This window comes from Macaca nemestrina, chromosome X (assembly GCF_043159975.1).
Source record: "Macaca nemestrina isolate mMacNem1 chromosome X, mMacNem.hap1, whole genome shotgun sequence".
NCBI lineage: Eukaryota > Metazoa > Chordata > Mammalia > Primates > Cercopithecidae > Macaca > Macaca nemestrina.
The window spans coordinates 143,724,081-143,750,376 of record NC_092145.1 but is presented as its reverse complement, the minus strand read 5'-3'; the positions used below and the strand labels follow the sequence as shown (position 1 = coordinate 143,750,376).

General features: G+C 41.9%; 1 protein-coding gene and 1 non-coding gene across 10 annotated transcripts in view; one reads left to right on the top strand and one right to left on the bottom strand.

Moving 5' to 3' along the window:
• The window catches only part of LOC105478175 (RALBP1 associated Eps domain containing 2), a 195,528-nt gene that overhangs the window by 70,887 nt on the left and 98,345 nt on the right, over window positions 1–26,296 (top strand). For 6 of the 9 annotated variants that reach the window (XM_011735230.3, XM_011735235.3, XM_011735237.3 and 3 more), the window contains exons 3-5: window positions 1,189–1,337; window positions 4,421–4,547; window positions 8,625–8,722. In XM_011735230.3, the coding sequence (XP_011733532.2) occupies window positions 1,189–1,337; window positions 4,421–4,547; window positions 8,625–8,722 (374 nt within the window). The remainder of the gene's footprint in view (window positions 1–1,188; window positions 1,338–4,420; window positions 4,548–8,624; window positions 8,723–26,296) is intronic. The other 3 variants (XM_011735231.3, XM_011735236.3, XM_011735234.3) reach the window with 1 other exon arrangement.
• Window positions 23,980–24,111, bottom strand: LOC112426010 (small nucleolar RNA SNORA16B/SNORA16A family). Its single transcript, XR_003017256.2, has one exon. It is a non-coding gene; the product is annotated as a small nucleolar RNA SNORA16B/SNORA16A family (small nucleolar RNA).

Here is a 26,296-nt window from a genome sequence, read left to right as displayed (position 1 = left end):
TGTGGATGTTAGAGAACCAGGGGCCTTCTTTGCCTGGGGAGCTCTAGGATACTTGCTTGCTGTTGCTAAGATGTTTTCTGGCCTTAGCACAGCATCAATCATTGAAAGTACAGCTGTGTTTTTGGAATAGAGAGATGATGGAAGTGCAAAGGCACACTGATGAGTATTATCCTGAACAATGGATACAGATGCAAATCATTATGCATAATCCATAGTGTCCCCATTTTTGTAGGGTTTTGTGCTACGTGATTGTGTGTGATTTGATGTGCTGAGAACTAGAAGTGTGCCAAAGTATCATTTCCGCTTTCAGAATAGTTTTGTTAGAATTTTGAAAGATAAGTAAATATACCAGACCGTTGCATTTCAACTCTTTGTAGCATTTTGAGTGGCTAATGGTTTTGACAGTAGAATGTGGCTGAATGATAGATTGATTGCTCTGACTTGATATTGTGGCTGAATGATAGATTGATTGCTCTGTCTTGATATTGTTTTCCTTATTCCATTATGAAAAGACAACCAGAGATTGGATGTGAAAATTCCTTAAAGAATTACATAGTGTGAGAAACTGTTCTACCCACTACGTTTGCCCTAGAAACAAGGGACCTTTCTGTAGAGCACTGGTTAAGAACCAGCTTGCCTTCATTCAAACCTTGGCTCTGCCACAGATGAATTGTGTGATCTTGGGGACATTACTTAGCTCCTTTATGACTGTTTCCACTTTTGTAATGGTGGGGGTGGTAATGATAGTACAGAGTTCATCGTACAGAGTTGTTGCGAGGATTAAATGAGTTAATATTTGGAAATCTTTCATACTGTGCCTGGCATATTTAAGTACTATGTGAATTTTACCTGCCACCATTTGTCATTTATTATTGTATTATGCAATGTCATATCCTTTTTCTTGGTTGTTGAACTGAAGGATGAAATGGGAGATCAGTCCCAAATCTGAATTTATTCTGCGATTTGGCAACATTGAAAAATGTTAAACCAGAATACTTTGGTTAAACTATAGCATTTTAAAAATCATGACATTATTATAGGAGTACTCATTGTTTCTAAATCTAAATTTATATTTAGTGCTCTGGAATTTTTCCTCAAAAATGATTCATCTTTTGGCCATCGAGTTCCCCTTTTTTGCAGTTTTTAAATAAAGTCTGACTGGAGCTTCTCTGATTTCTGGTCCTAAAGAATTGCCTCTGCCTCGCTTTATGATGTCAAAGAATGATGGTGAGATACGATTTGGGAATCCAGCTGAGCTGCATGGAACTAAGGTTCAGATTCCATATTTAACTACAGAAAAAAATTCTTTCAAAAGAATGGACGATGAGGATAAACAGGTAAACAGTTTAATCAGACATGTTCATTTGATTCTGACCATGAAACCGCATGTAGCAGGGCCTCGTATCTACTGTTCAGCTTCCAGCAAATCTCATCATCTGGAACCCAATTACAGACTTGGAAGTGAGCCAGTAAAGTTTTCTCTTAGCAAGAAAGAGAGACTGACACATATGAATCACCACCAGCCACTTAAAGGCCCTTTAGAGCCTACTTTAAAGTAGAATTGTGTCTAAAATAAGGCTACCAATTTAATACATTTATTGATTTCACTAGGTCGGTGGTTTTCTAAATGGATTCTTGGAAATGTAACTTCCAGGAGTTTTTAATGGGTTCTCTTCTACAAAAAGAAGTCTGTGGAAAAGATTTCTCCTATTATAATAAATGTGTTTGGAGAATGCTGCTTCATATTCCCTTGTTGAGGGAAGAACTAAATCCTTAGTCTTGGAAATTTGTAGAGCACATTAGCACGGTAAAGGCCCTGAGAAGTTCTGTAGTGAAGATACCTGGAAATCTGTGTTTACTAAACTTTTTTCACCAGGAAATTCTTTCTTGCGGAACATATTTGGAATACTATCTTGGGAAATGCTGCCATTACCCATTTAGCAGGTTTGGAACCAGAATAGGGAGGATAGGCTGTTAAAATTAGACTACTAATTGCAATAGTCAGATGATGATTGGTGGAGACAACAGTATAAAATCTCAGAAGAGGCCGGGCGCGGTGGCTCAAGCCTGTAATCCCAGCACTTTGGGAGGCCGAGGCGGGCGGATCACAAGGTCAGGAGATCGAGACCACAGTGAAACCCCGTCTCTACTAAAAATACAAAAAAATTAGCCGGGCGCGGTGGCGGGCGCCTGTAGTCCCAGCTACTCAGGAGGCTGAGGCAGGAGAATGGCGGGAACCCGGGAGGCGGAGCTTGCAGTGAGCCGAGATCGCGCCACTGCACTCCAGCCTGGGCAACAGCGTGAGACTCCGTCTCAAAAAAAAAAAAAAAAAAATCTCAGAAGAGTGGGCCTATCCAGAAGAAGTAAATAGTCTACACATTAGTGTACCCTGCAGGCATCAAGCTACAAGATACTTCCAGCAAAGATACTGAATCATGCAGAGAAGTCAAATTATGTTCAACATAGTGTCTTCTATAAGGTAAATACATTTATTATATCATAGGAACACTTGAGGCTGGGCACGGTGGCTCACGCCTGTAATCCCAGCACTTAGGAGGCCAAGGTGGGTTTATCACAAGAGGTCAGGAGTTCAAGACCAGCCTGGCCAACATGGCGAAACCCTGTCTCTACTAAAAATACAAAAATTAGCCAGGCGTGGTGGCATGCACCTGTTGTCCCAGCTACTTGGAAGGCCGAGGCAGGAGAATGGCTTGAATCCGGGAGGCGGAGGTTGCAGTGAGCCGAGATCACATCACTGCACTCTAGCCTGGGCCACAGAGCAAGACTGTGTCTCAAAAAAAAAAAAAAAAAAAAAAAGGAAGACTAGAATGAAAATGTTTTTAAAATGCAATGAATATTAAACGATTATGTTGGAAAACTAACTTCTGTGACTTAACCTGTGATGTTGTATAGATGAGGTGTTGCTACAGAAGTTTTATGTGGATAGTTAGGGGAGGTGTAGCACATCCTGTTAAACAATTCCATGTACTGTCACTTTCATAATTCTGACACATTTTAAACCAGTTCTTCAGGGATATATTTAAAATGGAGGAGGTAGAGGAATTTTCAGTCAGTATTCTTTGGCATATTTTCCCACCAGCATTTGGAGAGGAATGAGGGTCCACTGTCCCACAGTGGTTGATGGCCTGCGAAATTTCCAGGCCCAGTCCCTGACTTTGTGAATGAGAATATATCCTTTCACTTCAGGCTGAGTTTATGCATGCCCCACCCAGTCTATGGGTGTGAGCTTATGCTTTAGAGCAAATATGTTGCTTTTGTTTTGAAGAAGAGTATTTGATCAGTATTTCAGATTACATGTTTTTCTTTAGACTAAGGGAGCCTATATATATATAGTCTGTGTGTTGATAAAAAGCATTGTTTTGGCTGGGTGCAGTGGCTCACGCCTGTAATCCCAGCACTTTGGGAGGCCGAAGCAGGAGGATTGCTTGAGCCCAGGAATTCAAGACCAGCTTGGACAACATAGCAAGATCTCATTTCTAAAAAAAAAAAAAAAAAAAAAAAAAATTAGCTGTGTGTGGTGGTGCATGCCTGTAGTCTCAGCTACTGGGGAGGCTGAAGTGGGAGGATTGCTTGAGCCCAGGAAGTCAAGGCTGCAGTGAGCTATGATCATGCCACTGTGCCGCAGCCTGGGTGACAGAACAAGACCCTGTCTCAAAAAGCACTGTTTTTTTGTTACTTGAATACTCCAAAGTTACCAGTCTACTAATAAAGTTTTTTTTTTTTTTAAAAAGAGGAAACCCAGCAGCAGATAAGGTTGCTTACTTTGCCTAGGGTTCTACATCAGGTTCATATTTGAATTGAGATTCAAATTGTAGCTTGTTAATATTTCATCTTAGTGTTTGGGAGTAAGCTGGTTGGAATGGTTTACCTATAATGAATTGTTTTGCAGTCTCTCGCTGTTAAAAAAAAAAAAGCTAGCATTTTACTTTGACATAGTAAGCTCCAAGAATATTAAGTATTAATCATTTAGAAATATATATTTTAATATTCACATTTGCTGGAAGACTTGATAAGTGTAAATCCAGGAAATAAATTTATTAATGAACGAAAATGAAGTCTATCCACAGAGAGATCATAGTTGGGAGTAGGTATGAGTGTTATTTCGTGTGATCAGTGTCTTTCATTTTCCAAAGGAAAATATTATTGGAATAACCAAAAGTGTTTCAGGCTGCTTTTAGTAATTTAGGTAACTCAGCACTGATGAGATTTTATTCTCTGGGAGACTTTTTGAATGCTCAGACACTGCTGTTTAACCATGCTGCATTTTTGAGAAAACATTTCCCCCCATTTGTTAAACCAGCTGGGTCACCAGCAGTAGAGTTGCGTTATGCTTCCTGACTGCAGCTCAGAACGCCAGGCTTGAGTGATCGCCTCTGAACTCTGATCTGGTTCTTTGAAGCAGGAAACACAGTCTCCCACGATGTCACCCCTCGCCTCCCCTCCTTCTTCCCCGCCTCATTACCAGAGGGTGCCCTTGAGCCATGGCTACAGCAAACTGCGGAGCAGCGCAGAACAGATGCATCCAGGTAAGAGGCGACCTGGGGGCCAGCTGTCCCAGGCAGTGTCTTAGAGACTCCTTAATTTACCAGTCAGTGATGCTTCAAGCTGCTTAATTTCCTGATTTAATTACCCCTGTCTTTGGAAACATGGCTCAATTTAATTTTATATTCTCAAGCAAGGTTTTTTTAAAAAATGGATTTAAATATATTTGAGTAATGTTTCGTCTCCTGTCCTAGAAATTAGTTCATCTTTAGACTTTTAAACAACAAGATGATTTAATCTTTCATACACAGATTTTATTGAGTAGAACATACCATGTTAAGGGCTTGTATTTTTTTGGAATTGTTATTCCTTTCTGCAAACACACTGAAGATATTTATATAGTAACTGCTTTAATGAAATTTCTTAAGAAATATAACCGCAAAAGCAAAAGAGTTGATCCAGTCTTTGAAGACTGAGCACATAAATGAAAATATGCTTTGGAATAAGGATAAAGGAAATGCTAGGGGTAGCATTTTGCTGAGGGGTATGTAGCATGCACAGTTGTGGGGTTGCCTCCTTGCTCACATTTATGCTCTGCTGGCCTCGTTAGGTAGTAAAATACGTTAGTTCTGAGGATGACTTGCAGAGTTCGCTGCTCAGGTTGCAGTACCTAAAGCACTGGAAATTCACTGCAGCATCTTGTCCTCCTGGGGTTCAGACTCCTAGTTTAAGATATGACCAATTTAAAGATATTCTAGAATTGGATATCTGAAACTGCCCCACCCCCCATTTTATTTTGTGGGCGGTGGCACCAAATGACCCAGTTTCTGCAGGTTTTTTACTGCATTAAAAATAGTGGTGACTTTTAGAGGGACACAGAAATAAAACTGCGTGCTAGGCTGAATAAAGAGAGGCTGTAATCTTGCAGAGAGAAGCAGGCGTGGCATAGTGGCAATAGCTTTTGATTGGAAGCAGAAGGTTTGTGGGTTTCTGTGACTAGCTGTAGGACTGGGCAGACCATTGAACATCTCTGAACCACGATTACCTTTTCTCTCTCATAATGGAGTAACAGTATTCTAGAGGGGTATTAGAGGATCAAGTGAGAATGTGAGTAAAGTCCTATGCACGTGCAAGATGATGTTGATAATGGATGGTAACAAAAAAATCACTGTCCTGTAACTTGAATATCGCAGTGGGGTTAGAAACTAAATGGAATTGAGAATTCTTCATTTTCCTCTTATAGTTTCCCCTGTCTGATTTCCCTATTTTCAGGAGTGGGTTTTTTTTTTTTTTTTTTTTTTTTCCTATTTCTAATCTTATTTGGGGTTTGGAAGTTGGTTTTCAATTCACAGGTCAAACTGTTTTTGTTCTACTGAGTCAGCCTGTCAGCAAGTTCTACTTTGGTATTCATTATAAAACGTTTCTGTACCTCCTACTTAATGTCCCATTCCCTCCTCATTCCATACAAATTGGGCTTCCATTCGCCCAGTGGTAATGAAGCAGCTTGCTTCTCTCCATCTTTCTTGACTCTCAGCAGCCTGTGCCAAAGCTGTCCATGCCTTCATTTCTTTTCATACTTTTTAAAAAGTGAGGTAAAGTATACATATGATAAAATGTACACATTTTACTTGTTTATTTTTGAGACAGAGTCTCACTTTGTCACTCAGGCTGGAGTGCACTGGTGCGATCACGGCACACTGTAGCCTTGATCTCCTAGGTTTGGGTGATCCTCCCTCCTCAGCCTCCTGAGTTGCTGGGATTACAGACATGTGCCACTACACCGGGCTAATTTTCTTTTTGTATTTTTTGTAGAGATAGTGTTTCGCCATGTTGCCCAGGCTAGTCTCGAACCCCTGGACTCAAGCGATCTGCTCTCCTTGTCCTCCCAAAGTACTGGGATTACAGGTGTGAGCCACAGTGCCTGGCCATGCACATGTTTTAAATCTTCAACTTGAGTTTTAGCAAATGGAGAGGCCCATGTAGCTACCACTTCGATCAATAATTGAACATATCCATTATGCCAGAGATGACCCTCTCCAGTCACTCCCTGCCCCCTAATGCAGTCACTGTTCTGATTTTCATCACTATCATTAGTTTTGCTTCTTCCAGAACTTCATACGAATGAAAACACACAGAATGACTGACTGTACTCATAAATGTTTGCCACCTTTCCTTCAGCGTAATGGTTGAAATTTATGTGTATTGTTGTATCAGTAGTTCATTCACTTCAGAGTGATGAAATCTTTAGGTTTTTTTTTTTTTTTTTTTTTTAACACCTCTCCTTGGAGAAAGATGGTACTTCCAGTTCTTATTAAACCTCTTGTAAGGGGATCAAAGAATTATTTGTTTTGCATTGTATTGCATGCTTGGGGTTTCATTTGGGAAGAAAGAGAGTTGAGTAATAGCTACTTTTTAACCTCCTGAATTCAGATCCAATTGAGGAAGGAGCCAGAAGTCAGACAATTGATGGCCTGAATATCGGCTTTATTACTGATATAGCTGATCAGAGCACATGTCTTAGATTTGTGACCAGATGGGCTTTAGACACTCACCTTTCCAGTCACAGGCAGGCTTGGCCATCCCAGGTTTCCCACACAAGTAGGAAGAGAAAATCTGCCTCTCCAAAAATGGCCCCCCCATGCAGCTGAGTCTTCATCCAAGCCCTACTGATGAGACAGTTTTGTCTCTGCCAAGAGAAGGCCCTTGTAGGTGAGGGATGGAAGCCAAGGGCCAGATGGTGGCTTGTTCCCCCATGTGTCTCCCCTGGAAGTAGAAGTAGAAGCTCTTATGGGAAGCAGAGGCACGTGGGATTCACTTCCTAAGGAAAGCTCATGACCGCTATCACCCTAACCATGCCACAGTTCACTGTGTTTCAAACCTTTTGGCAGAGCTCAATTGGTATTAGTGGTTTAATTCAGTGCTCCATCAACACGGAATGATTTTAAAAGTCCTACTTCTCAGAAGACAATGGCAGCCTATCCGCTGAGACTTACTTTTTAAGATTTGGATTATGTGCTCTCTATGTTTGTTTATTTTGCAGTTTTTATATTTGTATTCATTCGTAGCAGGTTCTTAAAATCTACTTAATGGGTTGCCAGGCAATTGTTTTGCTATTTTAATGTGTGTTAATACATTGTAACGTTTGTGTTCCGGTTACTAGGAAGAAATACAAAAAGCAGATGTGAGCCCAAGAGTGATGTATCATTCTTGATGTGCTATTGTTGTACCTTCTTTATTTTAAAAAGAGCAAACTGTGTTAAACATGAGGTCATAACAGGCTGCTCTGCTCTCTACCTAATTTTATTTGTAAGTAAGCTACAGAAATAAAACATTTTACTTATTTATATATTTTCAAAAACTTGAACTATTAACCTATAGAGATGAGAAATAATTTCAACTTGGGTGATCCTTTCTGCTTTCTGTTGGAGCTGCATACTACCTGGTTATGTTTAACTGTCTCCCTGCCATATTGGTAAGGTCATTATTAAGTCTTCTGGAAATAAAAGGAGGGAAAACATACATTTGTTTTTGTGGCTTAAAAAGTTATTTTAAAGGCAGCAAAATTGTTTTTTTAAAGTTTGGTTATTGAATAGTAGAATAATAAATATAAAATATATTCATTTTTGTAGTTTTCTCTACATGATTTTACATTCCGTTTGATTTATTTTTCAAAAATAATGTTGGTTCTTAGTGTTCAAAATGCACATTAGTTTTCTTCTTGGGGAAGTAGATGATCAGTGGAAGACATTTACATAGGGGGATATATAGAATTTACCTCATATTTAGAATTTGAACACTTATGACACTTTTCTAGCTATTGTTGCTTTCTATCCCAATTGAAGTTCTCACTGTTCCACCTTCACAATTTATTCCTAATCTTAACCCAATGTAAATATTTTTCTGCTTATCATGAATTGGTTGAATGTCTTTAGATTGTTTAATGAAATTGTGCCAAAGAGAATCAGGGGTTGTCAGTCCTAGATGGCCCTATGAGTATATACTCATGATTCTGTTACCAGTTCTTTCTTGAAAAGCAGAGGCTGTATCAGTTTGAATGTGAAGTCGTAATTTTTGGATGGAATCTTTGCATACCATGCTGACTTTCCTTTCTGCCTTTTCAGCTCTTTATGAAGCTAGGCAGCCGCTTGTCCAGCCCGAGGGATCCTCATCAGGGGGCCCAGGAACCAAGCCCCTTCGGCATCAGGCTTCCCTTATCCGGGTAAGTGATGATGCAGGGTTATGCCAATGGGACAGTACAGTCAAGCTTTGGACTTCGGGGACATGGCTTTTTGATGGACCCTTTTTTTCATTGAAAGGAAGATATGAAACTGCTCCTTCATGCAGATATTGCATGTCTAGTTTGGTTGCTTGTATAAATTCCTAATTCTTTTCTACTGTGTATGTTTCTGTGCCTTCTCAGTGTCTCTAGAATAAACTAGGCTGCTTCTTGATGTTTAGTATATCTAAAATGTCCCTCTGCCTTCACCTGTCTAGTCATTAGCCACCACCTTCAGGAGAGCTTCACTTTTTCTAAAGCAGCCCGTCTTGTCTCTGCCTTATTCTTTATTATTACTCATTTAATGCATGGTTAACTGTTTTCCATTTGCTTTGTGCCTCTAATTACATGGTAAACTTTTGGAAGGCAGAGGTAGTTCTGTATTCTCTCTCAGTGTCTAGACCAAGAGAACAGTTATTGTACAAGTGGCAGCAGCTACTGTTTCCTTATGTAATAAATACAAAAGAAATACGGCAAAAGCTTCTGGCTATACCACAGCTTAGACAATTTCGGCTTCCCTTTCTGCAGTGTTTTCCTTTGGATAAAGAGCTCTTATTTTGTCCTCTGTCTGCAGCTGTTGCCTTGTGTAGTGTCTCTGGGTCCTGTGCTGGGAAGTTATATTCTCAAAGAAGGCTGTGTGTGTGTGTGTGTGTGTGTGTGTGTGTGTGTACATGCACGCGGGTGTGCAGGTTTACTATTTGACACTAAAGACAAGAGGAAGTGGGGCGGTTTGTATAACATTTCAGTCATCTAACTCGGGAAGAAGGAACATTTTTGAACAGGCACTTCTACTCAGAATAGAAGGGTGGTGTCAGACACTCCCATAAAGACGTGGGCTGCTAGTTTGGAACAGAATAAACAAAGTCTTAAGAAGATCCTGAGGTTCATGGAATACCTTCTGGGGATGGGGCACTGTGTTAGACAGGGTGCAGAACTTGATCTTCTAAGGTGGGACTCTGTGTACAAATAATTTCTTAAAGATAATAATTTAGCCATAGGCTATTTTTTATATTTAATGCTTCCTACAACCATAAGATCTAGTTACTGCTGCTTCTAATAGTATAAGTGAGTTGACTGTGGTTGAGAGAGGTCAAATAGCTGGTCTAAGGTTTCATTCATAACTAGTCAGTGGCAGAGCCAGAATTTGAATCCAGGCCTGTCCAATGTCAAAACCTGCTCCTTTCATTACTTTGGCCTACATTAGAGTCCCATATTACAAGAAGGCTAGGTTCTAGAGTTGGTACATAAAGAAACGTTGGGTGTAGTGAAAAATACTCTTGAAAAATCCCTTATTGGTACCACATTGGAGAACCAATATGCCATTTGCTCCCAGGGCCAGTACAGCTCAGTTTTATCCCCAAGTTGGAAAAGACACTTGTTTCTTCAGCTGAGCTCCAGATGTAGTAGTTGGCTGTGTGTTTAGAGATCCTGTGGTACAAAAATATGTGCCTTTAAGCACGAGAATCACACCCACTGTGGAGTGAGGTTTACGTTAGAAAAGGTATCAGTAGGACTGGGATTTATCCCTAAGCTCTGCAAAATGTGGCTGTGCAGGTTCCTACAGAGTGTGTCCTGGTCTACAGAGGCCAGATCCTGAATGGTTAGGATGATAGTCAAACTACCAGTGCATACTGAGCTTCACAGCAGTGTGACTGGGCTAACCAGACCCTTTCTACTTAGCCCTCTGGATGGCATGGGCATGGATGCTCATTTGGATTGGCACCCTGTGGCTTGTCTTCTAATCTCCACGTTCCCTTTTCTGCTGACAAACATACTTTGGGAGCCCTTCACTCAACTGATATTTAGTGAACACTGTGTTGAGAATACAGAAATGAGGCATAACACTAACAGTTTCTGCCCTCATGGAGCTACTGGAGAGATGGTCATTAACCAAACCACCACAAAGTAAATATATAATTGTGATATGGGATATCAGTAGGAATTACACTATACTTTGAGGATGAAAATGGGCGTGGGGTATGACCTAGCCTTGAGGGGCAGGGGCTGATCAAAGAAGGCTTCTGGTGGGGGAGCAACATTCGAGTTATGAGAAGGGTACATAGGTGTTACCCAGGTGATGGGGTGGGAGTGCGGGAGCAGGTGAGAAGATGGAGGGAACCACATATACAAAGACATTTCCTATGGGTTTGGCATTTTATGGACATTATCTCTTTCAGTGCCCACAGCTAGCTTATGAAGTAATTAGTGTTGTTATCCCATTTTTCAGATGACAAAACCTGAGATTTAGAGACCTTATTTGATTTGCCCACATTCACAGCTAGGAAGTGGCAGGGCTGGAATTCAAACACTGGACATGATTCCTCAGTCCCTGGCTCAGGAACCAGATGGATGGTGGTGTCACCTGTTGAGTTAGGAAGCCCTAGGTGAAACACTGGCACTGGGGAAAGATCACAAGTTTAGTGTTTGATGTCAGGAACTGGGGTTTTGAGATAGTCCAGAGAAGTTGTTGAAGAACTGGTAGATTACATGGGTCTGGAGCTTGGGAGCAAGCTTAGGCTGGACATAGGTATTTGGCAGCAATTGGCTATCAGAAGGTCTCATGGTATAGTGCAGAAAAAACCAGGCAGGTGCTTGCCCAAGTCCAACAAAACTGTGTGACCTTGGGCAAGTTACTTCTCTTTTCTGTAATACAAATGACTTCGAATGGATTTAACAGCCCATTGTAACAATCAGCAACAGACCGATTCTCTTAATGTGTCTGTGGTTTTCATGGCTGATGTGTTTTTCTTTCCTCTGTTCTTAGGTTTCCTTCTTATGCCTGTTAACTTGGTTTGGCTGGACTCCATGTTCCAGAAAGCAAAATGCCAACCTGAATTAGTCATGTAGATGAGGGGATTTGAAGTGAAGGTTCTTGGTGATAAGGGATTAGTGTTTACTGGGCATGGTGGTAGGCCTAGGCTGGGGTGACTAATTCCCCTCATGTTGCCACGTTAATGTGCCGATGGCAACCTTCTTTCTCTTCTAACTAGTTCTCTGGCCTTGTATTCCAGTTCTTCCTGCCTGGTTACAAGGGGGCATGTCCTCTGGGTCCTGGGGGAAGCCTTTAGGGACTCCCAGCCAATGCTGTTGCAACCCACGATGTTGGCATTTTAGAGGTGCTTATGCCAATCCAGTGCCTAAACATTGGAATGATTTGTCTTTTTGCTTACTATTTTTAGGAATTTCACTTTTGTTTGGGTGTTGGATTTTTTTCCCTTTGAAATTTCAGACAGTAAGCATATTCTATGTTGGTGGATGGTTGATAGTACTTTGTAAAGAAATTATAAGACTTATTTTCTGCTTCGTCTATTATCACATGTTTAGAGGTTGTTTTGTGGTTTGTTTTTCACAAATTACCCTCAACATCTAGATGGTGTAGTCGTTTGTAATTTTGCTGGCAAAAGATTTAGAATTGCACCCTTTACTCCTTCTGTTCTCGACTGCCTCTGTTTCTGCAAGGGTTGTGAGAAACTTTATGTTAAGCCCTTGTCTTTATTGTTTCCTTGGCAGCTGTGGACATTGACCACCTTCTCGATATGCTCTCATCATTTGGTGTCCATTATGCCTGCTCTCCTGGTTTTCCTCCTGCTTCTATTGCTGCCCCTGCCTCATTTTTTTCAATCCTCCTTCCTCTGCCCTCTGCTTGTTATGCGGGAGACCCCTAGGCCCACTTCTCACTCTACTTACTCTTTAGCTATGTGGATGCTGTTGACCACATAGCACCATCTGCCAGACATCTTCATTCTAATGTTCCACTGTCACTTTCAGCTGACATGTCTTTCTCATAAAATCAGCTTTCACCCTTCCACTCCTAGCTCTACCCACCCATCACCACAGGCCAGAATGCTGGTCATTGTCTTTGACTTCTCTCTTTCCTTATGCCTGCTCAGTCCCCAAGTCCTGACCATACCACTTTTCAAATAGCTCGTGTCTGTCCATCCCTCTGTGCTTCTTCGTTCAGGTCATTATCCTTTTCACTGACTGTATTGTATCAGCCTCTCTCTCTTCTTACTTCCACTCTTGCCTTCTCCCAATTCATTATTCTCATTGCACACATAAACAATCTTAAAAACACAAATCTGATCATCCTGATGACTTGATTGAAGCCTGTCCCTCTCTGCCCATGGCTCTTAACATGTCATCCATGTTGCTGTCTGGCCCTCACCTACCTCTTCAGCCACAGCAGCTCACTGCCACTCTCCCTCCACTCTCTGGCCATTTCCAGGATGGTCAGTGTTCTCTGCATGGGAGCCTTACTCTTCACCCTCACTTTTGCCTTCTTTGTTTTTTCTTTTGTCTCAATTCATCTATACTTTTTTCTCCATTGAGAATGTGAAACGTGTTTTCTGATATTTTGTTGTATATGCGATGTTTCCTTTTTTTTTTTTCATTCTTAAAAAGAAAAAGGTCCATTGCTTGTCAGCTCATTTATGTGTGAAACTCAGCCAGAGGGATGGGTGTCTGATCATTATTGGTTTCCCATCTCAGAGGCAACCAGGGTTGCCTGTTTCTTTTGTATCATTCTAGGAACATTTTACACATGTACATGCAAATATGGGTATTCGTATATATTAATGTGTGTGTGTGTGTGTGTGTGTGTGTGCATGCACTGTCTGTCTGTCTGTCTGTCTGTCTATCTATCTATCTATCTATCTATCTATCTATCTATCTATCTATCTATATTTTTTGAGATGGAGTCTTGCTCTGTTGCCCAGGCTGGGGTGCAGTGGCACAATCTCGGCTCACTGCAAGCTCCACCTCCCAGGTTCATGCCATTCTCCTGCCTTAGCCTCCTGAGTAACTGGGACTACAGGCGCCTGCCACCACCCCCAGCTAATTTTTTGTATTTTTAGTAGAGACGGGGTTTCACCTTGTTAGCCAGGATGGTCTCGATCTCCTGACCTTGTGATCCACCCGCCTCGGCCTCTCAAAGTGCTGGGATTACAGGCATGAGCCACCATGCCCGGCTACATATATATATTTTTTAGACGGAGTTTCGTTCTTGTTGCCCAGGCTGGAGTGCAATGGCACCATCTCGGCTCACGGCAACCTCCACCTCCCGGGTTCAAGTGATTCTCCTGCCTCAGCCTCCCAAGTAGCTGGGATTACAGGCATTCTCCACCACTCCTGGCTAATTTTGTATTTTTAGTAGAGATGGGGTTTCTCCATGTTGGTCAGGCTGGTCTGGAACTCCTGACCTCAGGTGATCTGCCCGCCTCAGCCTCCCAAAGTGGTGCAATATATTTTTACCTGACTTTAGGGAGACAGGTTTGGCAAATGAAATATCCTTCCAGCTAGATCGCACTAGAAAAAATTATCTTTTATTTAAAACCAAAACACACTCAATTTTCAAACCCTCAGGATACTGTTGTGATATTTTCTTTGCTTTTTGGAGGGATGAAAAGTAACAGTTTTCTAGAACATATTCTCAACACTCACTACTCTTCTTCAGAGATGAAAAAATGACCAATAGAGTTTAGAGACCTCTGTTACTCTGCCATTCCTCAGGGGGCTTATCTATGTTTTTGGTGTAAGTTTTCTAATGATCAGGTAGGGGAGGGGATGTTAGGCATTGTTAGCCAGCGCCATATTCATCTCAAAGTGCATAACTTGAAACATGTTTATTTAACTTAGTTATCTCCTTTCCTCCCTCACTTTCTCTTCATCTCAGTTTCTTGCTGTACCTCCTCCCCTAGATGTAACTGCAGGTACTTATGGCTAGAAGCAGGTGATCTCCACTCCTTGGGTCCTCTTGGAACCCAAGAGAAAAGGCAAGTATGTGAAAGATGATTAAAGAAATGAATATTCCTGAGGCTCTGTTGGAGTGGTGTTGGCCTGAGTCAAAAGATAATTGATAGTCACCACAAATAAATTGTTCATTCTGAGAGCTTTAATGAAAACAGCAGGAAATAGCCTTTTGGAGAGGCTGACATCGCACCGAGAGATCTTCTTGTGGCATGAAAGATATTTTATGGGTAGACCGAACCTGGATGCAAGGAGGATAAGGAGAGCGGAGGAGTGAGAATGACTGATGGGTTGGGATGGGCTTGAATGAGATGGGTTAGAGTCGAGTCATAAGAGAGTTGGTCATCTGAGTTTGGAAGAAGAATGAAGCAGGTAAACAAGTGGGGCATACTGGGTAAGGTCTTGGCCACTCTGGTTGTCTAACCTAATACTCAGTCCAGGGAATTGACCCATGAAGCAGGTCAGGACCACCCGGGTTCTTTTGGGGTTGAAGAATTATTTACCAAGGCATTACTTGGTAAGTAAGTGTTCATATGAATGTGTGTGAGCTCTCAAACAAACTTGTTCTTCAGAGCAATTACAGATTTTAAAAATCTGTCAAACATTCAACAGATACAAAAGAGCACAGTGAAAAGTGTCCCTACCATTTCCCCCCTCAGCCACTCATCCCAGGGGCAACTGATATGACCCATTTATTTTGAATAGTCCTATACAAAACATTTATATAATATTGTATATGAATATCTTATTTATATACAAGTGAAAATAGGTATTATATATATAATTATGTAATATATGCAAAACACAGTTATACTTTTTTACACATATGGTGGCACACTATACGTCTAACATGCATTTAGCACTAACAATAAGCTTTATTAACGTTCTATAGCAGCACATAAAGTACTTCCTCATCTTTTTGTTTTTTACAAATGCATAGTATTTCCTTGCCTGCTCTTTCGTAAATCATTTAGCCAGCCCCTTTTTCTTGACATCTCATACTTGCAATCACTGCATTATTTGCAGATATATGGGGGACCAATTCCTAGAAATTGAAATATTGGGTGAAAATTCCTACATATTTGTAATTTTTGATAACGACTTTCAAATTGGAAGTATAGCAGCTAATGTACTTGCCAACAATATATGAAAACGTCTATTTTCCTGTACCTTTGTGAACACAATGTGCTAACACATTTATGGGTCTTTGCCAATCTGATAGGTGAAAAATGATAGCTCACTGTAGTTTAATTAGCATATCTCTTTATTAGTGAAGTGAAATATCTTAAGTTTATGAGTCGCTTGTATTTCCTTTTCTGTGAACTATTGATTCATATCCAGTGCCCCTTTTTCTTTTGAGTATTGGTTTGTCATTCTTAATGGCATGAAACCAGAAGCTGATCTGTCTTTTCCTTTGGATCAGAGATATACTGGAGTGTGTGTGGAAGATTGCTCCCTGTGTGGTGAGAGGAGATGCTGGCACCTGAGGCTCTTGAAGGAGTTATGGACCCCAGCTGCTTCCCAGTTCTGGAGAACCCCAGGCCTGCCTGCAATGGGGATTTCTTGTTTATAAGGTCATGACAATAAAGTTGAATTACTTAGTTTATGGGTAGAGATTAGGACTAAAAAAAGTCCTCTGTTGTTAGAGATGGTAAATGTCAACACTGTGTGTGTGTGTGTGTTGACCTCTCAGCATTGCTTAGACAGCTAAATTCTGTTCCTTTCACTGAAATGGGAGGGAGGAGGAGATAGAGGTAGAGATAAAGATAGACAGAGGGAGAGAATGTGAGTGTGTGTTAGAAAGAGTGAGTTTGATGCATTTTCTAGGTATGTATGTGCCTTATTCTTGAGATCTTCTTTCACCAAATTCATTCCCCATTTTATTTGAGACCCCAGCTGGACTTTTACACCATCTCCTAAGGGGTCAAAGGTTAACATGTCCTCCAGGTGTCCTACTTCACTGAGTCTCCTGTAGAACCCACATATACCTGAAAGGACACTATTGCCATGAGGAGGTCCTATTTTTTCATAGCCTTCAGTCTCCTGCTTACTTATTTTCTTCACCTGCTTGTAGTTCTCCTTCTGATTTTCTAGCCCTTAACTTTCAAGGAAGGATTTCTAGCCCTTAACTCTTGAGGAAGGAAACATTTAATCTTAACTGATACTGAAGTTTATTTTCTCAGTGCAGATCTTTTCTACTTGTTTCTTTTTTCCTTTTCTATTTATTTATTTATTTATTTATTTATTTATTTATTTATTGAGATGGAGTCTTGCTCTGTCACCCAGGCTGCAGTGCAGTGGTGCGATCTCGGCTGACTACAACCTCTGCGTCCCAGGTTCAAGCAATTCTTCTGCCTCAGCTTCCTGAGTAGCTGGGACTACAGGCGTGCGCCACTGCACCTGGCTATTTTTTTGTATATATTTCTTTTAGTAGAGACGGGGTTTCACCATGTTGGCCAGGGTGGTCTTGAACTCTTGACCTCAGGTGATTCACCCACCTCAGCCTCCCAAAGTACTAGGATTACAGACATGAGCCACCATGCTCGGCCTCAACCTGTTTCTTAGTGTATTCCTCAGGTGCTCACTGTGTACCCACACTTCTTGACAATAAAAGAGATGTTTAGTTAATTTAGCCTCCCAGATGTAGCTGAAAACACTGGGTTGAACCCCTGGTTCCAGGCAGTACTTTGTAAATCTGGAAAGGATAGTAGCTTATTCCCCAGGACCTTTTGGTCTCAGTTATATGCCAAGCTATGGATATGGAAGACTTCTTTACAACTGGCACCATTTTAGCCCCTGGGCCCATCAGTCTTTCCCTTGATCTCAGGTGAGCAGGGGGTGTCATGCCCCCAGTTGCCTATCCCAACAATAATCACTACTGACTGAGATGCTTCTTTGGTCCCAGTGCTGTGCTGGCCCTTTCCAGTCCTCCCAACAATCTCACAAGGTAGGTATTACATCTTCCATTTGTCCATTTGGAAATATTTAAGTGGCTTCCATGAGTCGGCCACCATGCCAGGGGTACATTGAGAACTACACATACAGCCTCTTGCTCTCTAGGTGCTTGCAGTCAAAAAGGGGAGGTAGATTTGAGTCAAACGATCCCACCTATGCATGTGGAATTAAAAACTGACAATTGCCCTAAAGGCCTTGAAGCATGGTACCATGTAGCAAAGGAATCCAGCCTATAGCTAGAAAGTGAGATAAGGCTCCTTTAACAAAGTATCTGTTGAACTGAGCTGTGAAGGATGAATAGGAGTTAACCAGGCAAAGGAAGGATGGTACTGGGAGGTGAGGAGAGGAGTGGAGCATTTCCTGTAGAGGTAAGAGCCTGGACAAAGGGCACACCTTGATCAAGGTTCTTAATTATGGACACCAGAATCTCCTTTGGCTAGTTGAAGCAAATAGTGATTTTTAATAAGGGATTTGGACAGCCTGCTAACTCTTTGGAAGGGCTGAAGATACAGACCCTATTCTGAGTTTGCAAGAACAATCTCCAAAACCTCATAGCAGAGCTGGGCTGCTGAGAGAGCTTTGCCTCTGCCACAATCAGAAAGCAACAGCATTGGGAAACTGCTGCCCTAGTGTCAGCTCCAACAAGATCCACACTACACACAACCTTGGCAGCCAAATGAAAGCTTTGTTCCCTGCCTGTAACTTGGGTCTGCATCAGTCTTCTGTGGGTGTATTTGTTGAGTGGAACCTAAGTCCTATTTGGAATTGTAGCAGCAAAGGTGTTTCAACAGTGGAGTTTTTAGCTAGCCAGCTTGTGCAGTGCTGGGACTTATGCTGAGGGGTGGAATGGACGTTGAGTGACCCAGTTTCTACCATATTTCTCATGGAGAGCAGATACATTTGAAGAACTGAAAGAACGCAACTATGGCTAGAGCCTGGAGTGGGAGGGAGATGAAGTCGGAGAGGGAGGCAGGGCCCTGTGGGCTATGTGACTGCCTTGCAGGTGGGAGCTGATGGCTCAGAAGTTAATTTACTGGTTAGTATGTGACCATGCCAGATTGGAACCCAAGTCTATCTGCCTCTGGAACCTGTACTCTTTTTGTACCTCCAGTCAGTAGCCTCATTCTCCAAAGCATTCTTGAATTCTGTCCAAGTTGTGGATGCGTCTGTTTCCCATCTGAACTCAGGCTGCCTTGAGTGTGAAGGGGAGAACGTAGTGAAGAGACAGGTAGCCTTGGCCTGACCAGCAAGCACGAGGGTGGGAACGTCATTGCTTCGTTAATGGAAGTCTGCAGCCTTGTCAGAGTCTCCTCTTACTGCTGATTTCTCATTTTTCTTGGCTTTCTCCTCTAAGCAGAGCACAAAATCCTGATAACAGTGAAGGAAAAATGCCCTTCTGGAACAGCAGATCTTGGCCCCTGAGGGAAGAATTGGAGGCAGTGGTTACTAATGAGCATTTCTTATGTTAATCAAAATACTATTAGTGCCACATACTGCAATCACAGTAAAATGATTAAATACCTGGATTGTATGGCTATCTCTAGGATTCTTCTGTGATGACGTGCCAGATGCTTACATGCAAAAATTATGTGAGAAATAAAATGGTGCTCTGTCAGTATGATTTAATAGTTCGCCAGCCAAAATCTAAACTAGATGATGGGGAGGAGGGTGTAATACAGCATAGTCATAGCTCAAGCACAGATCCTCAATCTGCAAAATTGCAGCAATGATTTAGGCATTGCAGTGAGGTTCTTTTTGTAAAAAATGTTCTATTTTTACAGGATGGATGAACAGATAGAGATAACTATAGAGCTTGATGATCAAGAGTACATACTTTGGACTCAGTTTGTATTCTGGCTCTGCCATTTGCCATAGGTGTGTGGTCTTGGTAAATTACTTCCCTTACCTAATCCTCAGTTTCCTATTCTGCAAAATGGGAATTACCAGATTTACCTCTCAGGGTTGTGAAGATGAAAATTGATTGTGTGCATTTAGGTACTTACAGTGCCTGGCACTTAGCAAAGCAATGAATACTTGTTACCTGACATTCTTCTATGTCTAAGTGATAGTTTTAAAAAGTATAGCTTATTGTAATAAGCAGCAACTGTGTGTTGCACATTAGGCTCAGAGAGATTCCTACAGTTTGGCAGTCAACCTTCTGAACTATTGAAATTAGATCCCTAAGTAAGTTTGGTAATATGTGATTAAAGGCATCTTTGTGGGTTTATTTCCCTGAAGAAACAGATAAGGTTAAATTTTTCTGTTGGGACTTAATTTTAACTAACTTCTCTACAGACAAAACCAAATTATTTATCGCAACTTCCTGTGAATCTATAATTATTTTGAAATAAAGACTAGAAAGAAGGAATTTTTTTTAAAAAGTTCTCTGACTTCAGAAGTAAGGGAGAGGGCTCAGTCTTTATAATGTTGGATGACATTATGTGATAAATGCATATAAAGTTCAGCTTCAGTCAGTTTAAGATAACTCAGGTTAACTGTTCTCTGTCTCTAGACTGGGATTGAGAATTTTTTCGAATGTTTGTTTACTCATTCAGCAAATACTTATTGAGTGTTTTGTATGTGCTGGTCACTTTTCCAGACATTTGGGATATAGCAATGATCAGGATAGACAAAATTTTCTGTCCTCATGGGCTTTATGGGATAGTATGGGGTAGGGTGAGAGGCAGAGCATAAATAAGATTGATCAAGCATAATATGGAATGGTTTCATGTTAAAACAAAATTGCTGAGCTCTGTCTCCTTTTCTAGGTCCTTTTCTTCATTCCTCATTGAATACTTTCCCCACAATTTTACTTGAGCTCTCTTTTCTTTTTAACTGGGAATCTCCTTCAAATCCATGGAAGATTAACCTATATTACTCAAACACATAAAGACTGTTGTAAAAATGAATCAGCATTCTGGTCCTATAGATAGTCTGCATAGATAATCAAATTAGAATTAGAAAGTTGTTTGGGCTCATAATGGTCTAATGTCATTGGTCAGATTGCAAAACCATGATAGCCTCAGGCTTCCATCTTCAGGATGGGCTGTGTGGTTGTAAAGGGCAGATCTTCCTTTCCTTTGGGCCTTGCTTGAAGGATACATTCATTGGGGGAACAGCTGCTATAACAAATAGGCCCCACATTTTAATGACTTTGCACAGTAGGTATATTTCTCACTAATATAACAGTTTGGCAGGCCGCTGTCCTCAGCATGGTGATTCATGTACCAGAGCTCCTTCTGTCCTATCACTCTGCCATCATCTGTTCAGTGGGCACATAGGAAAGAGAGTAGAGGAGTGCCACAGGGTACTAGTCCTGCCTGGAAGTAGGGCAGGCCACTGGTGCTCACATTGCAATGGCTACAACTCAGTCACATGGCTGCATGTAACTTCAAGGGAGGCTGGAAAAAAGTCATTTCTGGTTGGACAGCCACTTAGTGACACCTCTACACCAGGCATAGTAGAGCATGAATTATTGGAGGAGTCTGCTGTCATCCCACCTATCAGCACTGCCACCACTTGCCTCTGTGACTTTTTTTTTCTCAGCCCCATGACTGACTAATTCCCATAATCTTTCTTTAGGCAAATTAATATTCACTTGGGCTATAGTGTAGTCTCACCAGCCCATTAGCTATCCTTTTGTTTACAGTAATCGAGTCTTCTCACATTGCTATGAGATTATGTTTTGATCAGTGATTGCCTTATGGTAATCTTATTTCCAAAATATTTTTGGCAGAGGAGGCATCCTCAGATATTCACTGTGGGCTTAGTATGAGTTTTTGCTACTCTAGTTTGTTTGTTTACTAAGGCACTAACAGGACACTGTTAGAAGATCGTTACCCTCTCATAGGTGAAATGGCTGGACTCTAAAACATCATTTATAGGATGCCTTCAGGGTGGGCTTATATTTTAAACAGAAATGTTCTATGACTGAAACAGTACACACACCCTAAGTTCTCTCCAACAGTGCTTCCTTGCAATTCATGTTATTTAGCTTTGTTTGATTTTTAAGATAGTTTGATAGTTAGTAGGGGTAAATGTCACCTTTTGGGATTTTATTAATGGTATTACTTTTTAATGTGTCTTTTGAAGTCTTTCATTATAAACAACCTGCTTTCCCCAGAGATAATAACTTGCCGTGCCAAATATTTGCATTTCACTTGAAACAAAACCAAGGAGTTGAATGTTTTAAATACAAGCAAATCTAATTCTCCTATGTCTAGAGAAACTGTATAATGAACCATATGTATGTGGCTTAAGCAGACAGATGTGAAAGATTTCTCAGTCTCTCCTTTTATTTAAAAAACAGAACACTGGCAGAGCTCAAAATTGGCACCAAGTAGCAAATATCTCTGCTCAGCCAACAAAACCAGTGGAGCTGGAGTTGACCGGGGGAGGCCTCTTTAGGGTGCATGCAGAAGTGGAGCTTTTCCTGGTCCTCGCTTCTACTTGGAAAGCTAAGGCTCCACAGCTTATTCACCCTCATTTCTCAGTGCCTTCAGGCTTCACAATGAACCATTCTTAGGTGACTGACTTTTCAGATCTTTGAGAAGATTGTTGTGGTTGATTGTTGGGTTGGTTCAGAAGAGATGGGTTCACGCATCTGGGTCCTGCGGTGAGATGGCCCCTAGCTGCTGACAAAGAGGTGCTGAGCTACCAAACAGACTCATAGGTTTTCTTTCACAAAGAACATCATAGGGCAGTGTTTCCACATCTCTTGCAGTACAAGACATACTTCTGAACTTCCTCAAGCCTGTCAATAAGTAGAGCTCACACTACCTTTTAGTATCTGTGATGTACCTGCCAGGGACTATAGATGGGATAAAGGAGTATCTGATATGGCTCTTGTCCTTCAGATTGAAACCTGGGTGAAGATGTTTAGGAACACTTTAAATGTTCAAACTGTGGTACTTACCATGACTATCATAAAGATTCATATATATTTTTTTGAGACAGAGTCTTGCTCTGTTGCCCAGGCTGGGGTTCAGTGGTACGATCATGGCTCACTGCAGCCTTGACCTTCTAGGCTCAGGTGACTCTCCCACCTCAGCTTCCTGAGTAGCTGGAACTACAAGTGCATGCCACCATGCCTGGCGGTTTTTAAATATTTTTTGTAGAGATGGGGATTCGCTATGTTGCCCAGGCTGGTCTCAAACTCCTAGAGTCAAGTGGTCTGCCTGCCTTGGCCTCCCAAAGTGCTGGGATTTGAGCCAACATGCCCAGCCAAGATTCATATTTTTTAAGATGCTCAAATAACTTGGTTTATTAAATCAGTTTCAAGCATACAGCAAGAAGCAAGGGGAAAGAGATGGGGGGTAGGTTAGCACACTTGGTGCAAACCAGTAGAAAGGCCACTCTATGGGTTACACAGAGCTCGTGTGCCCTCTCCCTTTGTCCTAAGGCCTTTTTAGGTTTAGGGAGTAGGAATTATCCTTGCCCACTTAAGTTTTCTTGAAAAGGAGGAGGGATTGAGGTTCTCATGGGAATCTAAGAAATGAGAGCCAAGGAGTGGCCCACAGGTCTGTAGGAGTGGGAATTATTGACTGTTCATGCTTGTTCTGCTAACAGGCCTTGCCCTGGTTGCGTTAAGTTTGCTCCGCTGTCCACTTATCTTTAGGCTTCCGCAGCCTTTCTTGCCCTGCTGGCTTTGTGTCCTTTGTGTACCTACCTCCCAACTTCTGCTGATGCTTGGTTCTGGTGCCCTCATAACTTTAAGCCCCACCTACCCTTTCTCTATACCACGACCCCGCTGAGCATCTGTTTAGGATCTACTTTCTTTGCTCATTGGCCTTGATATTTCTCATCCACATTCCCAAGAATGAGCATCTGACCTAAGCCCTTGTCAGAGCATCCCAAAGGCCAGTATACTGTGTGCCCACCAACCCTTACTCCCACTCAGGTGACACCAGGTGTGAGGTGGGTCATGGTGCCCACACAAGGCTGCCAGGCCCACCTTTGCAGCAGAGCATGGGAATGGGCGGTGCCCTCTGTCATGGCTGTGGGTATGGCAGGTACATTGGAGGATCTGAGCAGGGAAAAATGTTCTGGGAAGAAGACACACATCTTACCCCTGAGGAGTGAGCATGTGCAGTCGGAAAGCCTGCTGAGAGGAAGCTGGGGTGCGAGGCTTCTGAAGGCCAGGTGGAGAAGGTGGACTTTTTTTGTTAGGCAGCAGGTCATCTCTGCAGGCTTTTAAGCAGAGGAGTTAATCACCCCCTTCTGTTCATTCCTGATTTCTGTTGTCAGAGTAGACCTGAGACCTGCTAAGAGGCCACTAACACCACACTGGAGTGAGGTGATGTAGGAGAGGAGCTAGAAAGCAGATGGTTATGGTATTGAGGAAAGAGCACACGTGGGCCGACAGGGACAGCTACACAGCAGCTTTCTGAGCAGGAGGGAAAGGGCGTGTTCTAGGGGAGCAGCAGCTTCCATGTCAGACCCAGGAATGCAGCAGACCCAACATCCAGCTTGGAGATTTTTTCTCTTTTTCTTTTCAATGGAACTGTATTCTCCCAAAATGTTACAGATCAGTTATAGCAAACAGAATGGTGATGGTCAAGGGAACTGACTCTGGGCTTCTTTTTGACCACAGCAGCTATGTGGAAGCAGCTGCAGCTGCGATGAGAGCCGCCCAGCATGGAGATTTCTGTGTCTTCATTCACTGGGAAGTGGTGGGACAGAGCTTCCAACCCACATCCCACCTTCTTCACGAATCATCTTTGCCACCAAATCGTTGACTCATAGGTCTGTTCTTGTCTCTCCTGCCCATGCCTAGCTTTTAGTTTCCTTTGCTCTGGCTATTTCTGTCAGGGCTGACCTGGGGGGCAGTGCTCCTATGAGTTCTCCACATTATATCATGGCCAGTAATCTAATGCAATTCAAGCTGACATCCTCCACCTTGTGTTCTACCAACGGAACCTGATCAGACATCTGGGCTCATTCAGTAAGTGCTGCTAGGGCATGGCTTTGGAATTTGGTGGGAGCATTTTGGAAGGTTGTGTGGTCTGTTTGGTTGTTTGGTGCTCGGACTGGATTTTCTTTTTTTTTTTTTTTTTTGACTTTAAAATTTATTTGCAAATGCTAAGAATAGCTAAACTCTTCTTTTTTTTTAAATTTATTTATTATTATTATACTTTAAGTTGTAGGGTACATGTGCATAACGTGCAGGTTTGTTACATATGTATACTTGTGCCATGTTGGTGTGCTGCACCCATCAACTCGTCATTTACATCAGGTATAACTTTTCATCTTTTTTGCTTTACTTATTTTTATTGAGATGGAGTTTCACTCTTGTTGCCCAGGCTGGAGTGCAATGGTACAATCTTGGCTCACTGCAACCTCCGCCTCCAGGTTCAAGTGATTCTCCTGCCTCAGCCTCCCGAGTAGCTGGGATTGCAGGCACCTGCCACCACACCTGACTAATTTTTTGTATTTTTTTTTTTTTTTGTAGAGATGGGGTTTTACCACGTTGGCCAGGTTGGTCTCAAACTCCTGACCTCAGGTGATCCACCCACCTCAGCCTCCCAAAGATCTGGGATTACACGTGTGAGCCACTGCTCTGGGCCTGTTTATTTTTATAATAATAAGAGGTTTTTGAAAAAAATTCAGGTAGCTGCAACCCAGTTAAAAAAAAATCCTGATATGCAAAATCCTGCCTTTGAACAAGAATTGAAAAAAAGGATGGTCATTATTTGCTGCCTGCAGGGGTTCACTAAGGGATATGGGTAAGTTCCCTGAGCTCAGAAAAAGGATAATAATTAATACCCGCTTACATCTCCAAAGTCTTGAGGTGCTAAAAAAGTAGGAGTGTGTGAAATGCTTTGTAAATTTCAAAGCACTCTGTGAAATTTAAGGTATTAACTAATGGGTAATGACTTCTTGAACATTTAAGAGTGGTTTGATTTACATTTAGTAGAAACTAATCTAGTATGAAAATGATATATTTATTACAAACGACTAACAACCCTACAGCTCTCCATCTCTTTATGTAACCTTCCTTCTGACTAAAGGCCCCAGATGACTTTGAGGAATAGCCTGTTTGCTGGGTGAATTCTCACTTAGCACTTCTGGAAATATCCATTCTACAGGTAGTATTTCATCCATTGTCCTTGCCTTCCCAAAGCACCCTTAACCCGAGGTGTGAGATATCAAAGTAATACATATTTTACTTCAGAGATGACATCTCAAGGTTCTGTAGTAGCTCGACATTTTCTAGTCTCCTTTCTTCTCTGAACATTGTCAGAGGGGAGACAGGCGTTCCTGGGAAGAATTAATTCCTGGAATGGTGTGTGTGTGGGTGTGGGGAAGGGGAGGAGATGGCCGGCTGTCTTTTCTAAGGTTAGTGGGTGGAATCGCCCACCCAGTGATTAATTCCCTCCTTGATAGTGTGTTCAGAAGCAGGCACTTTGATGGCTCTTTAGCAACAGTACCCCTCCCCTTCTTTCCTAGCCTCCTTTTATCATAAAGCCCTATCTTTTTTTTTTTTTTTTTTTTTTTTTTTTTTGAGACAGAGTCTCACTCTGTTGCCCAGACTGGAGTGCAATGGTGCGACCTCTGCTCCCAGGTTCAACCTCCGCCTCCCAGGTTCAAGTGATTGTCTTGCCTTAGCCTCCTGAGTAGCTGAGATTACAGGCATGTACCACCATGCCTGGCTAATTTTTATACTTTTAGTAGAGACAGGGTTTCATCATGTTGGCCAGGCTGGTCTTGAACTCCTGACCTCATGATCTGCCTGCCTGGGCCTCCCAAAGTGCTGGGATTACTTGTGTGAGCCACTGCGCCCGGCCAAGCCTCATTCTTCTTGTGTTCACCTCTTGG